Source organism: Clarias gariepinus, chromosome 6 (assembly GCF_024256425.1).
Source record: "Clarias gariepinus isolate MV-2021 ecotype Netherlands chromosome 6, CGAR_prim_01v2, whole genome shotgun sequence".
Taxonomy (NCBI): domain Eukaryota; kingdom Metazoa; phylum Chordata; class Actinopteri; order Siluriformes; family Clariidae; genus Clarias; species Clarias gariepinus.
In genome coordinates this window covers 19325853-19347593 of record NC_071105.1, presented here as the reverse complement: position 1 = coordinate 19347593, position 21741 = coordinate 19325853, and the positions used below count along the sequence as shown (strand labels likewise).

At 36.1% G+C, this 21741-nt stretch overlaps 1 protein-coding gene across 1 annotated transcript in view; it reads left to right on the top strand.

The window, feature by feature from the left end:
- The window catches only part of LOC128527037 (copine-9-like), a 100168-nt gene that overhangs the window by 31090 nt on the left and 47337 nt on the right, over positions 1 to 21741 (top strand). Inside the window, exons 5-7 of the mRNA XM_053499309.1 lie at positions 5519 to 5558; positions 5737 to 5739; positions 7483 to 7559. Of these exons, the coding sequence (XP_053355284.1) occupies positions 5519 to 5558; positions 5737 to 5739; positions 7483 to 7559 (120 nt within the window). The remainder of the gene's footprint in view (positions 1 to 5518; positions 5559 to 5736; positions 5740 to 7482; positions 7560 to 21741) is intronic.

Sequence of the window (21741 nt, the reverse complement as noted above, 5' to 3'; positions counted from 1 at the left end):
TACCATGAAGACGGTTCTGCCTTCGACTGATGTTGACAGCTGGTTCTCTGAGAACTTGACTTGGCTGTAGTCGCTCGATAGTTCATGACTGGAATTTCCAGTCATGAACTATTAACACCTGAGCCTCCAATATTAACATCAATTAACATAAATGTTATGCTGAACTGCCTCCCACCTAACACACAGTATAAATGCAGATCAATTTCTTCTCTCATGTTTCACCCAAATGAGGATGGGTTCCCTGTTGAGTCTGGTTCCTCTCAAGGTTTCTTCCTTTTACCATCTCAGGGAGTTTTTCCTTGCCACTTTCTCCCTCGGCTTGCTCATTAGGAACTATCTGACCATTTCGATTCATACACATTCACAATCCATACAAACTTAAATTATTTTGATTGTGTAAAGCTGCTTTGCGACAATGACAATGGTTAAAAGCGCTATACAAATAAAATTCAATTGAATTGAATATCGTCCTGAGCCACACTTCTCTAGCTACATACAGTAATGCTATCCTATTTCACATCTCTAATTATCAATTTACCATCATCCTTTATACACTACTTAGAATCAGAGCTACTGTACTGTATTAATATTTTTTCTTCTGCTCCAATCTCACCAAGTCTAGCAGATATCTCCTCATGGATGGCAGATCATTAGCTAAAACTCAGCTAATGCTAACCCATAAAAACAATACTATTGTTCATTCCAGGTGATTCATTGTCATTGTGATCTCCATGGCCTGCTCTCAGATCTTACCTTTAAGTCACATCAGGGATCCTTGGTGTCAAGGACAACCAAGATGACTGTCTTTTGCAAATCTGACACACTCATGTTGATTTCTCCTTTACAGCATCATAAGAGTTTGTCTATCCATGCCGGCCATTCAGCTGTGTGTTATGTATTTTGTCAGTTTGCGACTGAACTACTACAACCTGCTCCATGCAGGATTGCCTTTATGCACAAATCGATCTCTACAGCTGATAGCTGAGATGGAGATCCAATACGTTTTCATTCTCACTAAACTCTCCAATACCACCACATTGCTAAGCTCCATCTAGATTTAAGCACCTGATGTTTGCCTACAAAGCCAAAAATGGACCAGCACCCACCTACCTTGAAGCACTTATCATACTCCGCACTGCACCACGCTCCCTCCGGTTCTCCACCACTGCTCGACTGGTCCCACCATCTCTCCTGGAACAAAGACGACATGCATCAATACTCTTCTCTGTTCTGGCACGTATGGGGTGAAACAGGCTTCCCCTAGATGTCCAATCAGCTGACTCACTGCAAGTCCTCAAACAGCATCTATAGACTAACCTCTTTCTAAAGTGTCTAAATTAGCACTTCAACTACAAAAGTGATTTGTGTGCTTTCATTACTACATTATGTCCCCAGCAGAGTTTTAGACTGATTGGACTCCTAGTCTGTGATCTAGTGAACCAGTATCAGGATGTATTTATTGATAGAGGCTTCAAAACAACTCTGTATGTTGCTCTAGATAAGGGTATCTGCCAAATGATATAAATGATATAATATCTGCCAAATGTAAAATAGAAAACAAATATGATGTATACTCATTAAAAGAAATATTTAGCTCCTGTTTTATTATTAAAGTCAGCAATTTTTTGTTGCAGCCAAACTCTGTGGTGAATTTACTCTAAATCAAATAATGGCTGGTGTTGAATATTGAGTCATTGTGTTTGGTGAGCCCCCATAGCGTAACGTTGATGCCAAGCTAATCCCTGCTGAAAATCATTAGTGGCTGAATTATTGATACCGCTTATGTTTCCTGTGTCCTTGTATATAATATGCTGGCAGTGTCGATCTTTTCATACTTAATATTAAGCACATCTGTATTTTTAAAAAATGCATTAACCTGTGTTCAGTTTACTACTATCTGATCACACAGACACACACACACACACATTTGTTTTACTATTTTCCACTAACATCTTACCAACCTTCCACTAACATCTTTCTCCACCCACCAACCAGCTTTCACACATTATATGAAGGTGAAGGTTAACACATGAAGATAGCCAACTGCCTTTTCTTTTTTTTTTTGAGCTGCTGGCAATGCTGCATCACAAGGCTGTTTTAACATACTGTATGTAGAGGAAAGTTTTATTTGTCTTTTTTCCTTACAGAGCTCTAGTGTCTCTGTGATTAATGGGCCAGGGACAGTACGCCATCACTCCTATGTGGATATCATGGCCAATTTTGCAAACTTGGACTTCTCACAGAGATGGCTGTTGCATCATTAGGGTTGCTGTACGATTGATAGGAATAAAATTCAAATATCTTTTAAACATTTGTATCAATGTGTTGTCCATAAACATATAAAGATGTGTGTACAGTGTATATGTGTGTATATGTGTGTATATGTGTATCCATGTCTGTATGTTTGCTGCTTGCTTGCTTGGTTCAGTTTGTCTTCACCCTCCAGAGCAGGCATCACTAAACAGCAAACCGCGGTCCGGACCCTGATGCTTTTCTGATAAATAAAAACGATTAATATACCAGTAACCTAACGCTTTTTTACTTGAGGTAGGCTCGGCTATATGCGTCATCCAACGGAGCCAATGAACATGATAGGTTACCATGTATACATAGAGTGTGTGGAAGAAACAGAAACATAAGTGCGACATAGCATGGTTTACTCCAAGAAAAGGAAAGTAGACTATGAAAACTGAACCTTTAAATATGAATGGACAGATTAACATATGTTTATTCTTCCTGTGAAAAGTTTAAAACTAGTTTTTTATATTCTGAAACAGTGGAGCTTATAAAAAGCAATATTGTAATGCACTACTTTGAGATAAACCATGGGTCCTTAGAGCAACCATATCCCCAGCAGTCAGAGGTGAGAGTATGTAAAATACACGAACTGAGAGCCTGGTATGACAGAGCAACCAGAGTCCTTTCACATTTATTTACAGTCCAACAGTGTGAAAATTAAGATCTACTGAAGTTTGATTATCGGTTGTTACTTTGTATTCCATACAAATGCAGGAAAATATACAAGGCCATTAAAATTCAAACTGTCCACATGTTTAATGGAATTACTGAAAGTTGACAATAAATATTATTGAAATGCTTTGGAAAATTTTTATTGCTTCGTTTTATAGACTTACAAAGACTACGTATATAGAGATCTGAAGACTAACATAAACATGAAATTCAGACTCTGAATTGAAAAAAAATTGAATTGACCAAACTATATAAAATTTTAATTCAGTAGCCCTGCTCTGAAGGTTCTGCCTCAGATTTTTAAGACCTGTTTCATCATTTGGTGCTCCATTTCTTGGCCCATAAAATCTTCTACAAACATGAACTTCAGTAGTTAAGCACGCTTTCATAGCAACGCTGCTCATTCAAAATTAGATTTATGGTTGCCAATTTTAACATAGTGGATCTTACATACCAGTTCATATTCGAGACAGATGAAAAAGTATTGCCTGGTGGAACTGAACAAAACTTGTGTAAAGATGAGATATTACTACATGGTCTTTTATGAGATCATTCTTAGCAGCCTGTCTATTTCTATAAGCATGATGGACGCATTTTAGGGTATGCCATTACCAGCCACTTGATTGTTATTCACATGCATGGCTTGTGTGCTGCATAGATTGGTGTGCTCCTGCAGAGGGGAGATGCTGGATAAACAAGTATATGCATGAAGTGTATTCAGATTAATCGAATAAGGTGAAGGAAAAATAAAGATAATCATTTGCTTAATAGATTTAATATTTAATAGTGATACTAGTAGAAGTAGTATATAATGGAGTGCTAATGAGTTGTAGATATATTATCTGTTCTAATAAATCAAGAGGCATTTGATTAACGCAGATATTATTATTCATATGACAGTCCACACTTCCCCTCATGCAAAATAGCTATTTCACACATTTTGAATGAATTCTCAATTGAAATACCAATGAACACTCGTCCCTATTGATCTCTCTTTCAACTGCAAGTTATTCTCCTCAATTTCATCCAAAGGTCATATCAAAGCAATATTTCAGTTTTCCAATCAGGCTTCTGGAGATAAGGAGCTATCCAACAGTGTAGCTGCAATAACAGAGTAAAGAGGAAGGGAGTCAGTCGCATCTTTTAAAAATATGAAGCACTGAATCCATGCTGAGAGGATACCAGCTCCGGTAATGGAAACTGGCCTGACAAAGAGATGAGAGACGTTCAGAAAAATGGTTTTCTTATCATTTTGATTAAGGAAATTGTATGAAGAATCATTATTATTTTCATAAATAAAGTTAAAAAAAAAGCAAGCTCTATTACAAAATGGCTGCAATGTACTGTTATCTCGAGCTTTGGAGTGCAGAAACACTACTTGTCACACGATGTACATTATTTAAAGTGATTATTCCTCCATGTGTATCAGGACTTTTTAATGGAAGCCTTTTGTCAAAGTTGCAGGGCTCATCTCTGCTATATTCGTCCTCATTGTATGTAAATGTGCATGACTACATTCCTTGTAGTGACTTTAGCATTCCTGTGCAATAAAATCTCATTTCAGCAGCGCTTGCGGGCCTTCACGCTGTGCCATAATTTCATTTTCATACAGGGACACATCAGGAGAGCTCTCATTGGCTGAATGAAAGTGTTGTTAAGGTGAAGACTGAAAAAGGAAGGAGGCGGAGAAACAGTAAAAGGAACGAGAACGAAATAAAGCAAGGGATGAAAATAGGCAGTGTATATGACGTGGTATCACAGGGACGGCACTTTAGAGTTAGAGTTCAGTGTCTTGAAATCGAAGAGAAAAAAGTCAGACGATCTGTTGAATATCAATGCTTTCTTTTCACACTGCCTGCCAGACGAGTCCTTTATATTTTCTGTACATTCCAGAAAGTACTATCAGTGATAGGGCGTACCTCTTATCCATCCATCGTGGCCCTTGGGGATCTGGAGCTGTCACACTACTCACTGCATCTCAGCGTAGTGGAGCTTTCACATGTCCATCAACACAGCCAAACCACAGAGACAGAAACACAAACAGAAAGAGAGGGTGAATTTTAATGCAGGAAAGCATCTCTGTAGCAGGCTTCTTTTTTCTCAAATAAGATGACGGGTCTGCACATATACAGGTTTAGAGTACTGTAATTATGAATAAGTACTGAGTAAGAACAAAAGAAACAGTATACCTAAAAAAATTGAAAATTATTCGTCCTTTTGTCGTATTAATGTCAGATCATAAGGGTTCCATCAGATAGCCTGTGGCCTGGAGGAAAACCTGGAGGAGTAGGTTCAAAGAAAAGCAATAAAATCCTCCCTGCACATGGCACACATCCCAGTGGGTCAGTTAATTATCCTGCCATAATTACTGCTGATGAAATATAAACAGAAAGAAATCGAATTATTATCCCTTTTGGTTATATTTTAGTAAGGTTTTATATACACTATAAACATTATTCTTCCATGCCTTTATGTCGACATTTTTGTTTTTGTTTGCAGAATTATTTCTGACTTTGTTCCTCCTTTTTATTTTTATCCTATGTTCCAGGTACAATGTGGACACAAGAAGTTCCAACATCTCAAAACATGTAAGCTCATTTCCTCCTTCTTCTATTTTCATGTTTGGATCAGTATCTGTCTTTTTTAAGTCGTAAACATTATTCGGTCTGACGGCTGACCTGGTTGTGATTTGAATTTCTGTCCCAGATATTTCTTTGACTTGCTTCTCTCTTTTGATCTGTTTTTTTGCCTTTCGTGGATGAGCAGAAAGTGAGTAGTCCTACAAAAACCGCTACACTGGTGTATGAGCTTAATCAAAGCAAGAGTACAGAAATAACATGACACTCCTGGGATTTCCATTTTTGAGCAGAGAAGTTAATTAGCCTAAGATATTCATTAAAGCTCTCATCTGAAATGCTGAAACCTTACTCAGCCAAGTAAATATGAACAGGGCAGAAATTATTAGATTGTAGGGCATAAGTGATGAAAGCCATGTTAAAATAACTTTCGTGGCCTAATGTAGCAGATCTTGCTACATTACAGCAAAAACGTCTGTGTTTAATTAACTTTTACAGTGTTTATACATGTATGGGTGCATCTCCATAAACACTACAAGTGTGAATAATATAATTGAAGAGACAATCACAAGTGCAGGTCTCCCTTATTTTACTCCCTTATTTGATCTACTTTTAATGTTCTTTAAACATGTCGATACCGGATAATTACCTTCTCGAGATAAAGGAGGCTTTGTACTTGCTATGTGCCTGCATATATGTATATATGTATATACCACACTAAAATGTATTATTTTCCAATAGCACATAACAGAAGTGATCTAAGTCCTTCATGCCATACAGTGAACCCGGAAAGCTCAAAGTTTGCTGTCTTTTAGACTTGCTTGTAGTAGAAAACTTTCTGATTTACAAAGTGCTGACACTCAGGAGACTTTCTGTAAAAGTTAAATAAACATCTCCCTGTGAATGTGGTCTACTATATAAATTATAATGTGTTAAGAGGAGCACATAAATACAGTATCTGCTGTTAACTAAAGCCTGCACTATTGTTAGAGTTGTGTTATAGAAAATCATCACCTTTTTCTACCCAGTCAGCTTTGAGACCACCTTAAGAGTGCTGTGATATAAAGATGAATCACTTAACTTACAAAATATTCAGCAAAGTTTGACTGCCTGAAAATCTTTACAGAGATGCAATGGGGGAAAGCATATAGAGTATTTAATTCAATACATCTACAGTAGAACCTGGGTACATGCATATTTGGGAGAATCTCACATGCTGGTGAAATACAGCTTATATATAGTTTATCATGATGCCATAATACATGTATGGCCAAAATTTCCCTTTTTAACCTTTCCCCCAATTTGCTTCTCCATTTGCAGTTTTGTAAAAAAGGCCTAAGCACCCTGATGTTTTTAAATTCAGATTTTTTTTTTACAGATGTTTATTTGACGACTTCTGTATTATTGAGTCAGAAAAAAAGAAAAGATTTTGTAAAAACTTCAACAAAAATTTATTGATACACAAACATTGTGTATTCCAGTGAAGACAGTAACGTTAAATAATACAGCACTTTCTCGACAGAAAAAGCCCATAATTAAATATCCTGGGGATTATCTGCAGAAAACAGAAGCTATAGTTTGACAGGAGTCTCTAGGAGAACTGTTAAACACTTAAAAGCTTAACAGCTAATTTACTTGAAAATAAATAAATAAATAAAAGTTAATAAAAAAATAGAACAAATTGTACTGACACTACTAATGCATTTCTAAAAAGCAAAGGTTTATTCCTTCAAGCATTGATTTTTATTTATTTTAATACTGATTCACTTAACTATTACTGCTTATTTTTTTATAAGTGGGCTTTTATGTAAAAAGTTTAATTTTCATTATTTTTGAAGATACCTTTGCTTTACAGCATTTATTTTTGCAAGTGCCCAAGACACTGAATGCTTCATTAAGTGCTGTAAACCCATTTAGTATTTCCCTCTGGTTCTAGGATTTCCTGGGCCAGACATTTTGCACACTTGGAGAGATCATTGGTTCCACAGGCAGTCGCATGGAGAGAACATTATCGTGAGTCCAGTCTTTTTGATTCATTATCTTCATTAACCCTGAATTAGTAAGGCGCATCCTTAATATTAAAATTGGAAAGACCATAATTCGGTTAAGTCACTGTGGATCAGCAATTATTCAGCGAGTTCTAAACCTTGGGACATTTATGCCTCACAGATATGCATCTTGCCCTCTTTATTTATTCTCAGTAAGGCTACACAAACCTACGGTTGCTAGCATTTTTGAGTACTTTAGGAATGCTTTTACATATGAAATAACATGTACATAATATATTTTTGTTTCATAATGTGCACAATTATATCGCTGTGGCTGGTGGTTTTACTGTTATGTCAGACCAATGTCTGTAAGGTTAATAAGTGTATAAGTTTAAGTCGGAGCTTTACATAAGCTTCATGAAATTAACATGCTGGTCCTCTTTGGAAATGTTTAAGATGTCAGTAGCTGCGGTTACATGGACAATATTTCTTCATTCTGATTGTATCATTCTTATTAGAGATTTTACCCTAATTAGATACATGGGCACAGGATTGAAAGGACTGTCTTTGCTCTCAGAAACATCACCTAACATTAGTCTAACATGGGGCAAATGTGTTCAGAAAGAATATATATTGATTACAACATTAAAACTGACCATGGCTATTATTTCCATTTTAAATAGATTATTAAAGTTTCACATAACCCTCTGATTCTAAAATGAACTTTCCTTCCAATCAGGATGGATCATGCCAGTCTGTTCTGACTGAGGTTGTTACATAATGCATTTTTATTCTCACCTGCTTTTATTTTAATTATTGGTGGAATATAAGGGTCCATGTAAATGCAGCTATTGTTTTTTTTCTCTCTGTATGCTTGCTGCGAGGTTATATTATTCCTGTTTATCTAATTGCACACAATAGATCTTCAGCTTTCTGCACTATATCTTATCTCGTTACAGTAATAACATCTGTCATGAAACTGTTGTTCGCTCCAGTTCTTTTCTCTCCTCGTTCCTTGTGTTAGTCAGCACAGATTGTTAGAGCTACACTGTATCTACACAGCACATCATAATTTAGCTAAAGCATTAAAACAGCATAGTGAAATATCTTATAATGCAGTTTATTTCTCTTCATGCTCTTTTAAATGCTAGCGATAATGGAATATAACATTTTTGTGTGATAATCCTTGGGTATAATTGCAATGTTCGTCATACAAGACCATACTGACTGCATGTATGACTGGGAAGAATATTAGGAACTCAGGTGAGTGGATCAGATCCCAAAGAGATCAACTTGATGTCCTTTAGCTGTAGGTCACCACACTAGAGACCAAACACTGTTGACCCTTCTCCATTCACTGTGCAGCTTATAAGCATTTTCCCCATTTAATATCGCAGTTAGTGTTAATTAATATTCAGTCAGAGGGATTTAATTTAGCAGTGAACTTTTCTGAGTAGTTAGCAACAATGCTTGGGTATTAATAGGATTGTTTGCTTATTCGTATTAAAACAATATTTAAAGGTAACATTTTATTGACTCTTTTGACCATTTGCTATTTAGTATTTATCAGTTCAATCATGAAAACACTATATATATTTATATTGTGCTTTTAACAATGGACACATTCACAAAGCAGCTTCACAGAAATAAAATTTCAATATATAATGTTACAATTTAAAAATGAGACTTATTAATTTGTCCCAATGAGCAAACCAGAGAGATGGTGGCATGGGAAAATCCTTGAGATAATATGAGAAAGAATCCTCGTGAGCAACCAGATTCAAAAGAGAACCCATCCTCATTTGAATGCCAGATGCCAGATGCAATCATAAATAAATTCCTTTTACTGCTGTGTACTATATGGTGAAGTGTGCATTTGTATGATAAGGAAATACATTTTAACTACTTGAAGACCACTTTTCAAAGTCTGAGTTCCAAAGACTAATTGGGTGGCTGTTCAATAACCATTTAAGTAGACCATTCATGATTCAAGGTACCAACAAATAGTCAGCATCCTTTTAATAAAGTAGTCATGAAGGATCACAGAATGCCAGTAGTTCATTTAGGTATTGTGGCATTAGAACATTCAGTGCATTGAAGGTCTGTTATGGTATTTTAAAATCATTTGCTAACTTTTACTGGGAGCAAATGCAACATGGATAAGATAATATGATGCATGTAAGATGCTGTGATGGACCCTACGAATGCTCCGGCCTGTCAATTTTCAACTTATGAACCAAAATTTTGCCTGGATTATGCAAAGTAGTTTGATGCACTTCCGGTAGCCGGTCAAAACTTGTTTGCGTCAGAGGAAAGCATTTTGCACAGGGAATAGCTCCATGGGTCCCAAAAATTTACACTCATATTAATTCATTTATGAGATTAAACAAACACGGGACTTTTATCCTGGTGTTAACAAATGCTGGTGTTAACAAAACCCAAGAACATGAAAGACACACAAACAATACTCAATACAGTATATACCAAACCCAAATGTGTATTATACAAAACAGACACTGCAGTGCACAAAATACGACTATTTACAACTGTATACAAAATTTTCGTGTGTATGTATTGAGTGTTGTATCGGCCTCACAGGCTTTATGACTCAATCTGGGGTCATGATGATGAAACAACGCTGTCCTAATGATGAGTTATCCAACTTTGGAGCACTGACCTTTCAGTTTTGTTCTTAGCAACAGTAGCTGGTGCCTAGAGGAATCATACATTAAGGTTAAGTGAGGTTTACTGTCTATTTATTTTATATTTTACTAAATTTACATGTCTTTGTACAAATCAAAAAAATTTTGATTGTTATAAAAAAAACATTTATTTATTTATTCATAAATAAAGATACAGAGCCAGTGCTAAAGGAAGAATGTAGTGTGAACACAAGTTCATGATTTTGATTAAGACGTTAGTGAAGTAAGTTTGGTCTCTTGAAGAAGAGTAAAACATTTGAATGATGAATCTGGTATATTGATCTCTACATTCATAGTTGTTAGATTGTGTGGTTCATTGTGTGGTACATTGTTTCATCTCCTTTTTTAATTTTGTTATTGAAAAAAATATAATGACTACTACTTAATATTTGTGTGCATGTACTCGTGTTGGTCTTATTTCTAGTTCAATTTTTAATTAAGTAATAATTTAGTATTATTTTCTGTCGTTCTATAGGATTGAAGAGATATATTGACCTATATCTTAATACACTTTCCTTGATGCTATCACTTAAGTTTAATTCAACTTTACTACACTTTTCGTATCCTATAAATTACAAAATAATCCCACTCATTATTTTGGCTGTGAATCCGCTGTATCATATAATTATCTTGCTGCTCTTACATGCATGGGCTAAAAACCTTTTTTCATGTTTAATTGTATTTTTCACTCATGCTTCATTATCTCTCATGATACAAGTATTTGAAGATAGTATGTCTGTGACAACTGAGGACCATCAATTAGACTCATAACTGTTGGGGAGATTATACAACAAAATTACAAAAGGGACAGTTCTATTTTTATTGCAGACAAAGTGTGTCTATTTGTGACATATTTATAAGGTGTTTATACATTTTGTACATTATGTATGTAAAAACATGCATGATCTTGATACCACAAACAAAAATCGTGTAAGCTGATTTATAAAGTATAGAGGGTACACTTCTAGATAATAATACTTAACACAGCGTAAAATCAATGCAAACAGCATAATTTAGTAACCTTAAAATGACTTATTAAACCTGACAATCAGATCCGTAATGGCGACTGTATGCACAAAATTAATATAACTGAAAATCCGGAAATACATTTAAGGATGCGTATTAAATTACAAGAAATAAAGCAGATGGTTTATGAATGTAATGCCTCAGTATTTCGAAATTAGTTAATATAACCAATAGTTGGTTTCTTATTACATCCATTTCATGCATTATAATGTTTAAAACTCCTGTGCCAGAAGCATTTAAATACAGACTGTGAAAAGCTTTTCCAATCATGTGCTTTATGGACAAAGCTTACTCTTTTATTTTGGGGCCATGTTGTATTATGAATAATATTTTAACACATCCCACAGCTTTTAATTGCCATTATACTGGACATGAAATTATGCTTGAGTGACATGTTTTACTTCCAGACAGAACAAAAAAGTGTGCATTTAAAAAAAAAATCATTTCCTTTTTTTGAAGAGAGTTGCAACTCTGATTATTAAAGGCGCAGTCTTATAGTCTCTCTGTCTTTCTTTCTCTCTCTCTGTCTTCATCCCTACTTTTCTACTTCTCTTATATGTACTCAAAAATACATCAAATACACCACTGGCTTGATGGGCATGTTTCTATGGTAACTAAGACCATCTTCATCTCTGGTATAGTCTAACTTGAGCAATTTTTTTGTTATCCTCTTTACAAATTCTCTTTGTTTTGTCTTCTATTTCTATATATTTAGATCAGGGTTATAGTTTTGTACAAATATGGTAATAATATAGAAGTGTTCTAATTTACTGTAAGAGCTTTTTTTTATTTAAGAGCTAAAAAAATAAATTCTGTACCTCCAAAACTGTTATCTTCTTAATATGCACAGTATAAACACTCAAACTGTACACAAATATGTACACATTTTAGAACAGCTCATTTAAACAGGAGAATCACATTTCATAACACTTCTGTAAAGCCGGGTGTACTGTATGTCTATGCCCCTCTTCTCGTGACATTTTCAGCAGTCCTGTTTCCATATGGCTGTCTCATGCACACTGAATCTGACTTTAGCTCAGTTTATATTTTTCCGCCTTTGCACTTCGTTTGGGTAAAATTAAAATGATATACAGCACACTATATGTTCAAAAGTTTGTGGACACCAAACTAGTCACCATATTTGCTTGTTGAACATTTATGTCCATATTTCGTCTCACTTTCCTCTCGTAATAATCCCAACTCTTCGGGGAAGAATTTTCAATAGATTTTGGAGCGTGGCTGTTGAGTGTGTGGCTCATTCAGCCACATGTTGTGGGTATTCCTGTTCCCAGATGTGTAATAGTCTGTTGATTACATTTGTTTGAAAATATCTAGTATATTTAAATGGTTTATTGTGATGTCAGAATTTGGATATATTTTATGAAGGTATTTAAAAGTTGGATTTTTACTTACATGAAAATACTATAACACTCTTATATATACTGATCAGCCATTACATTAGAACCATCTGTTCAGTATTGTGTATTATACAGTACACAATATGTGCACAATAAAGTGGTACCTTTATGTCACAAACATATCTCTGATCCATCAAGGCATGGACTAAACTAGACCTCTGAACATGCGCTGTGTTACCTGGCACCAAGACGTTAGCAGCAAATCCTTTAAGTCCTGTAATTTGTGAGACGAGCCCTCCATGGATCTGACTTGTTTTTCCAGCACATCCCACAGATGGTCAATGGATTTTGATCTGGGGAATTTGTCATGGTACTCATAACATTCCTGAACTATTATGACAGTGTAGCAGGGAGCATGATCCTGCTGAAAGAGGCCACTGCCATCAGTGAATATTGTCACTATAAAGGAGTGTTTCCCAGAAACTGGCATGCCCTTTTTTTCAATACTGCATCCTAATGCTATCTTTCCCTCGGTTAAACTGCACATCCATACCTGGCCTTCCCCATGATGTATTAAAAAGGTGATTCATTAGAGCAGGCCACCTTCTTCTGATGCTCATGTTTTTTTTTTTTGGTTTTTTTTTGGTGCTTTTGTTGATGGACAGGGGGTCAATATACAGTAGGCACTCAGTATGATCTGTGACTGTGCAGTCTCATACACAGTGATACTTTTCTGCAGTAGCTTGTTGGTGGGATTGACTTGGTCCACTTTTGGTCTTTTGGTCCAATTTTTTTTTTGTCATAGTGATCCTTACATGTGACTATGTAACAAATCAAATCTTTTTGAACTGAGTGTTTACTTGCTGCTTAATAAACTCCATCCCTTGACACATGCAACTGTAATAAGAAAGTCAGTGTTATTTAATGTCTGTGTTTTTTATTATTTTAATCTGTGTACACTGATCATAATTATGTGATTTTTCACATATTCAATACACGTTATCCCACATGTCATCCCAAATATCCACATAATGTACCCTATTAATAAAGGCTGAAAACTGAAAATACATGCAGGAGTCATTGAACTTTGCACGGCTTTACTATTGAGCAAAAAAAAAAAATGAGATATCCAGTTTTGAAAGATTTAGGTTCATTCAAACCTCAGCAGCAGCAATTACAATATTCATATTTCATATTCAAAACATTTATGACACACACACACACACACACACACACACACACACACACACTGTCCTATACATCCCATACTTATTTATTATTTAAAAGGAAGCAGCCTTTGACCTACATAACATGAAAGTATTTTTTTAATCCTTACTTTTAAATTTTCATCTCCTCTTCCAGTTTAATGACATCATAAATAATCTTACACTCTCCCTTTGAGAAGATTAGAAATTCTCATGTTTTGCATGAAAATCCAGCCGCACCTTCTCTACCCGAAGCAGGAGGTGGAGACGGAGGATGAGTTCAGAGCACCACTCTGCTTGCTTTTCTAAGAGCAAACACTATTCCTGTCTTATATTAAGCCTGAGTTTAATGAACTGACTATTACTGATCTAGTTTGCGAATTGTGTAACTTTTTATCTCAGTCCCAATTCCCTGTCCCAAAGCTCAGCGTGATTTGTTTGTGCTGTAAATGGTGCTCAGTGTGTTGTGTCTCATAGGCACGTCGTAAGTAATTCGAAGATGACTGATGAAATATTAAAAGGCCATATGTAGCCGTGCTTGAAGTGCTTCTGTGGAGTTTGACTGATACTGTAGTAATTGGCACAGTGTCAGATGTTTGATCGAACTCCAAAGTCAGAGAGTGAAAGAGAGTGGGAAAGACATTACACCAGATATAAACATGGTTGAATCCTTTTTATAGTGTTTTTTCTTCCATTTTGATTAGATCAGTGCCAAACTAGTCAGAGTTTCTGCTGGGTTTAAATATAATGCTGTAACATTATTATTTTTTTTTTGCCAACTGTTAATAGAATCGTCTGTAATAGGCATTTTGCTAATGCATACAGTATAGTTTGTATACATTTTTTATACCAATTGTGTAGTTCTTTTGGTCTATCTCGGTCTTATTTCAGGATATTCCTGTGTGTTGCCATGGAGAGGAGATTTTGTGTGAGTCTGTGTGTGTTTGTATGTGATTTCATTTAGATTTGTTTGCATATGTATGTAGGAGCCTTTGGTTGCACTTTTTTTTTTGCTCTGTAAGCTGTATTGTGTTCAAAGGAGTGCTACACACCCCTAGCAAGACTATGACAAAAGATTAAAGGGCTTGATTCAATGCCAGGAAACTTTTTCTGACTAGTTGCTTATGGCATTGAACTGTATGTGCCATCTTCATTGTGGATTTTTTTTTTAAATTCATCAGCATTTTGGCCTGTGAGCAACCTAAAAGGAATACATTGGAAATTGAACACCAACTTCATATTATATGTTCCATAATTATCCTTCTTAAAACAAACATACACACTTGGCCCTGTTTAATTTGATTACATTGGGTAGCTTTTGCCATCTAAATTACACCCATCAATTCATAGTAATTAAATTCAGTTCAGAGATGATCGTAGCACATGCTGAATGAATTAAGCTAAATTACAAGTGCTATTTATAAAGGGACCTGTCTACCGCTGCCACGGAATCTTATTGATATGTATGAGCCAGAACCGCCAGTGAAATTAGATATTTAGAGGTGCCACTGAACCTTTTCCTCATTTACACACACATAGACCATACATGCAACAGAAGAAGAAAAACACCCTCGCCCCCCCAGAACTGCCTTTGAAACATCACGTGTAAATCAAGGCAATTCTTTTTAAACCGGTGCTGCATTACAAGGTAGTGTAACAAACTCAGAAAAAAGCTCAGAATCTGCCTTCTTTTACATACTGTACATAAACTAACTTATGCTCAAAATTGGTTGATGTTGTAGTTATTGATGGAAGAGAGGGATGGGTGTTTCAAAACTATTTAAAAAGCAACGTGTTCTATTTACTCACTCACTCACTCACTCATGGTCTATACCGCTTTATCCGGGGGGGCCTCGAGCCTATCCCAGGAGACTTAGGGCACAAGGAGGGTACACCCTTGACGGGGTGCAAATTCATCGCAGGACACACACATACACACAGTAACACACTCATTCACACGTTACAGGCAATTTGAAAACACCAATTAGCCTAATCTGCATGTCTTTGGACTGAGGGATAAAATCCAGAGTACCCAGAGGAAACCCACCAAGCACCGGGAGAACATGCAAACTCCAAGACCCATGGTGGGAATCAAACCCTCGACCCGGAGGGGGAGGGGGGATGGGGGGGGGGGGGGCCCTAAGTCATTGTGCCACTCAAATGTGTCCTAAATGGACTTTTAAAAAATCGTATTAGTCCCCCACCCCCCCGCCAAAAAAACTAGATACCTATAAGACAGTTCTTAATTTAGGTAGTTTTCCAATGCCAAAGTGGCAGCTTGCAACATTTTTGGCAATTAGCCGTGCCTGTTGCTGTAAAGTGACTGATTTGAAGTCACACCAAAAAAAATTAAATACCCACAATTAATGCGAACATATTTATAAATCACTGAATCATTTAAACCTGCTATAGTTAAGAGTGTCCTCAATGCTGAAGTCTGCAAACATTATAGTCAGTCGCACAGAAGGAAAATCTTTACATGTCAGTTATTTGCAGCACCTCGTATATGTTGAATATCAATGTTCTGGAACAATCATAGCATAATGTACTAGACTTTCACTCAGATAAACACTATGTCACATTCGGCACCAGTGTAATTACCTCATGTAATTTTTTCTTCTGCTCTTCTCTGCAAAGACAATCAGGATGTATCACATTGCCAGATGTATGTATTTTTAAAACATGGATGGTTTTTGCCCATTTGAATTCTTTAGGCTACTGAGAATACAGAGTTCTGCATTTCGAAAATTGCTTTATTATTTTACTTATTATTTAAACCACACAAAATATACTTGTGTCTAAATGTGATGTAAATAAGGAGCTGCAGATAATTTGCATGTAAATGCTGTTTTATTTCATCCTGGTTTGTACATTTGCTTGCTTATGAAGAGTTTGCAGTGCATGGCATAGAGATTGCCTGTCGTCTTTTTAGCTGTGTATTTCTAGAAAAGCTAAAGTTATTTTGCCTGTGATTTAATGCTGTTCAAATTTAAAGTCATCGTGATATAGTGAAGAACAGTTTAATTCCTAAAATGGTTTTGCTTTCACATGTATATTGAATTTTGTATAATGAGCTTAGTACTATATTTTATTGTTGTGTAAGAAGAAACTGGCAGTCTGGATTTTATTTTGTTCACGTTGTAAAATAATGAAACCTTTTTAATAAAGCATCCTTTCATTTTTAATACTCAGGTATTTTTTTCTTAACAAAACATAAATACTCTAAGAAATAAAAACTGTATTTTTAAAACTTCTTTTTGAAGTGATTTTGCTGGATAACTTAACCTTTCATTTATCTGGTTTACAGAAAGACCTTTTAACATTAAATACTACAAAGGAGATGATGACCTCAGATGATTTGCACTTTAGATGGAGGTGCCAAGAACCTTTTAGGATTTTTTTTTTTTTGCCTAATCGTCATACTTTTTTTCAATCTGCAACACCTCTTAAACCATTTATGGAAATTTTAATAAACCTTTCCAGAATCTTTATTAGAAAGCATGGATGTGCACTAGCTATTTTATTTTCTATTTAATAAATGTTTCTTTTTTAATTCTCTTTTTGTAAAAAGGTCAGCAAAAGATTCATCTACTTGGAAGACTCAAAATCATTATATTTTATTGTAGCATGATCAGCATGGACAAGAATTTTTCAAAACACATTTTGCAACACTATATTATTAGCCAGTTTTTAATAATGCTGTTGAAAGAATTTCAATGACAGTGAGGTTGTTTCCATGGTCTTTATGCAGGGAAGCTAATTACCAGCCTCTGTTATCACACACATGTTATTGAAACAGTACACAGAGATTAGATTGAAAAGGCCTTGAGCATTCTTTTAAAGACCAAATTGCCTAGTTGTAATTGTGGTCAGGAACTGCTTACGACCCAAAGCATACCACTTATTTATTTATTTATTTATTTATTTTTAACAAAAGGATACTGAGCGATACTTAGAAAGTGCTTAAGCCTAAGTCTGTTTATATAGGGTGGTGATTGATATGTGGTGATTGTGACCCATCTGCCTAATTTAAATCTGGGTGACTGTGAATGTGACCGTGGAGGTTGATGCTCTGTGCTGTAGTCTATGATGGCCATGTTTGTTATGAGAAGTGGAGTTATTTGATAAAAAGTTCCTGGGGAGAAGTAGGGGTGCTTGGGTGAAGTTGTTCTGGGGTGAAATACTTTAAACACATGTGGTGAAATAAGGGTTCAGGTCTTTTTGCTTTTCAGGGCAAAGGCGAAACAGAGAATCAGCTTTAGTGTTCTTGGAGCAAGGCCCGTATGAAATCATGAACTGCAAACAAACAATGAACAACACTTATCAGGATTGGCAAGGGTATAAGATGCTTGGAGATTCTCAAGGGTGCAAGGTTTTTTATGGTCAGTAAAAATGAACATAGGTTAAAGCACTCCTCTAAAGAGACTTAACTGCTAGAAGTTCATGATTTGCAATGTCATAGTTTTATTTAACTGGGAAAAGTTTTATAGAAGAGACCACCATGGAATAGGGCTTTGGTTTCTTATCAAACCATTGTGACATTACTGTTTTCAATTTCAGAGGCAGGTCCAGATGTGAATATGGCCTTGATTTTTTTGAAGGCCTCATCAGAGGCTGGGTTCGACTACAGGAGTTCAGGTCATGTCTTTAGGTGGGACATGAGGGGCTGGTGATGAAGCTGAAGCCCCATATTAAGCTCTGATGAAAAGTTGATGTACTGTAGTCTTCTTTACATTACCTTCTCTTGTGTGCACAAGGTTGTAAGCACTACAACCTTGAAGGGAGGAAAAGGCAATGTCAGAATGGTGGTTGCCATAGTAGTGATTCCATTCTGCTTATTTGATTTGGCACAGGTTTAACAACAAATTCTTGATTAAACCTTCCTATTTCATTTGGGCTCAGGGCTGGCACTATGAGCCCACTGACTTGTGCTATTCAACCAAACATTAGCCTCTTATGTGGCAGGCAGAGATTCTACCACAGAACCACCAATGCTCTCTACCAGACAACGAGGATAACTGTACTTAACTGTAATTTGGTTTAGTCCCCAATAGTCAATACAAGGGCTGATATTTCCTCCCTTGTTCTCCACAAAGAAGAACCTAGCAAATAGAAAGATTGAGGGAATTATGTAACCTTGGTGCAACATTTCTTAAAAATTCTCAATTTTTGTTGTTCTGCTAGGGAAAGTTAATATGAGATTGCTCAAAGTTAATATGAGATTGCCAACATGCCAGGTCCTGTAGAAGCTCCATGCCACAATCATAGTCATGACCTACTAAACAGTGAAACCCATGGTAGATGGACAATTTTATTATAGTTTCATAATACCAGAACATTTGGAGGTCATGGAGGTGCATCCCGCTGTGGACTGTTTGCACCAAAAGTTTTAGAAAAAGAAAGCTGTATGTGAGGGACATCTTTTAATATTAAGTCACTAAATATGCGTCAATGAGAAATTGGTTATAGGTGTTTGTAGTGTTTTAGAAGGCATTGAGGATCCTGTTATCTATACTAAAAGCAACTAACAATTGAATCTTCAAGATGTATGGAAGAGGAGGCTGATTCATATGCAGTGAGACTGCAGCAGGTAAAACCAACCCCCAAGGCCATAGAGGACGCTTTGGAAAAGCAGGTAAGTGCAAGAAAGGGTAAGTAAAGTAAGCTAACAAAAAAATAATTATATAATATATTTAAAGAATGACGATTCAATGTGGAGGTGGTGGGACCCAAACTGATGGCAGAGTTCATTTTGTCAAGTTTTGTGATGCAAATATTACTGTTAAAGGTCTGTTGCACAAGGTTGCATAAGAAAAAATACATGAACAGTGATAAAGGCTGGGTTAAACACAAGGCTAAATCATTTAGAGAATTTGCTGGAAATGTTGCTCATTGGATTAAAAATGTCTATTAGCACGTTGAGAAAAAAACAAATGTTACTGTAGTAAGGATGTGTGTCCTCCAGAAATATATATGTGGCTAAGAAATCTGGGGGGCTGGGAAAATTAAATAAAAGTTCATCTGTGTTCAGTAGCATCTTCAACTTCTTTTGCACACTTTAAGGCAGAATTAGAAACAGCAGCTTTTATTAGCCAAGGTGGTGGCATTAAAGCAAACCCTAGTGTTAGAACAGGAGCTAAAGGTTAAGGCAGAAAAAGTTAATTTGAAGTAATGCCCAAAGAAATAGCAACTGGAAATAAGTACCGCTTTTGTGTCTACTAAGGTACAGCTTAAAGTTTTGCAGTGATGTGAAGGCTCCCTAGAAAAAAAAATCTTGAATTAAATCAGACGCAGGCAACAGGATCCCATGCATAATATACTCATAGTATCTGTTAACAATGGGCCTGCAATGAAGAATGTAATGAATGGTCCTCTGTATGATTTCTCAGAAGAAGCAAAATAAACTATGGTGGTCATTTAAAAAGGGCATTTTAAGCGCCATAGATGGAAATATGGCATGATATGGCAAGTATTTGGAAATACTGGGCTAAAAAATATCTTTGATTTGCTAGCATTTTTGTGTTAATTAGTATCCTACATTTTCGTCTATAAACAGGTCAATACTTCAATATTTCTTTTGCTTTGTTAATATTGTTTGCTTTGTTCAAAAATTGTATGTTGAAAAATTTTCAGGTGCCGCCATGTTGAGTTTTGCTACTTTAAGAAATCTGGGTTTTGGCTGTATTGTTAGGAAGACAAGGGGAGTCGGGTATTAAAGCAAAGCTGAGGAGATACAGTATATAATTTCTTATTGTGTTTTGTGGAGCTTTGGTTATTATCCTGCTAAGCTCTAGAAACTGGAATTTAATAAATGTTTTGTGCTTTTAACTATACCACAACCTGTGGAGTCTACATGTTTTATCTGAATGTCCAATGTGAAAATTGTATCAGACAGAAACTAAAAAGGACTCACCATGAGGTGATAGTAGGCCCTCTGAAAAAAAATACTTGAGTGATAACTTTGTTTTAGGAAATGCATTGTACCACTAAGTGATCTGGTTGGTCATATATTATCAGCATTAGGTACTGGGTTCATTGCTAGCTTTTGGACCTAGTGGTTATGAATGAGGAGGTTAAGGTGGATGGCCCGGGCAGTAAGTGAAATTAGGGCTATTTGCTCATCATATCTTGTCAAGAGGTGAGGGAGAGTGGGTTGTTTTACAGATTAACACTGCATGAATACTCCTGGATGACCTATGCAAGGTCTTTTCACCCACTGGATGCAAGATCCAAATACAAATATCTTTCCAACCTCTAGCGTTCAGAACTCAAGGCCATATGCATTTTCTTCTCCTCTGTTACACTGTAAGAAGTTGCTCTCTGATTTCTTTACCATCTTTGGTACGTACCACCTGAGCGATATAACAAATTGATTGTAGGAAGCCAGTAGCTCACTGGCCAGTGTAGAGCCTTACTGGTGGGCAGATTCTTGGAAGAAAATAGGCTTTAGAGAATATTCCTTTAATATACTTGTTGGTGTGTAGAAGTTATGGCTGAAGTTTAAGATTATATCAAGGAAGAGCAGACACCATTGGTGAGCATGTCGAGTTTGGCATTTATCTCCTCCTAATGCCGACCAAATTGTCCCAGCTGGGCAGCCATGATAGTTTGCCCTTTCTGCCGCATCCATAGGGAAGTGTCTGTAAGTTAAGAGACGCTGAGACGAATACTAATGCATGTTTTTTATAAAAATGGCATAAGCAAACAAATCTAAATCACAGAATCAAAAACAGAGCAAGGCAATGAGTCAGTGAGCCAACAAATAGGATGTTAGCAGCAATTCAAGTGGACAAAATGCAATGTGCTTTAGTCCAGAGTGAGTTTACATATCATGATGTGATAGTTATGGGAGGTGGAGTTTGAAGTGGATTCCGATAACAATCTTACCGTTGCATGCATGTCCGTAAGTCTAGTTA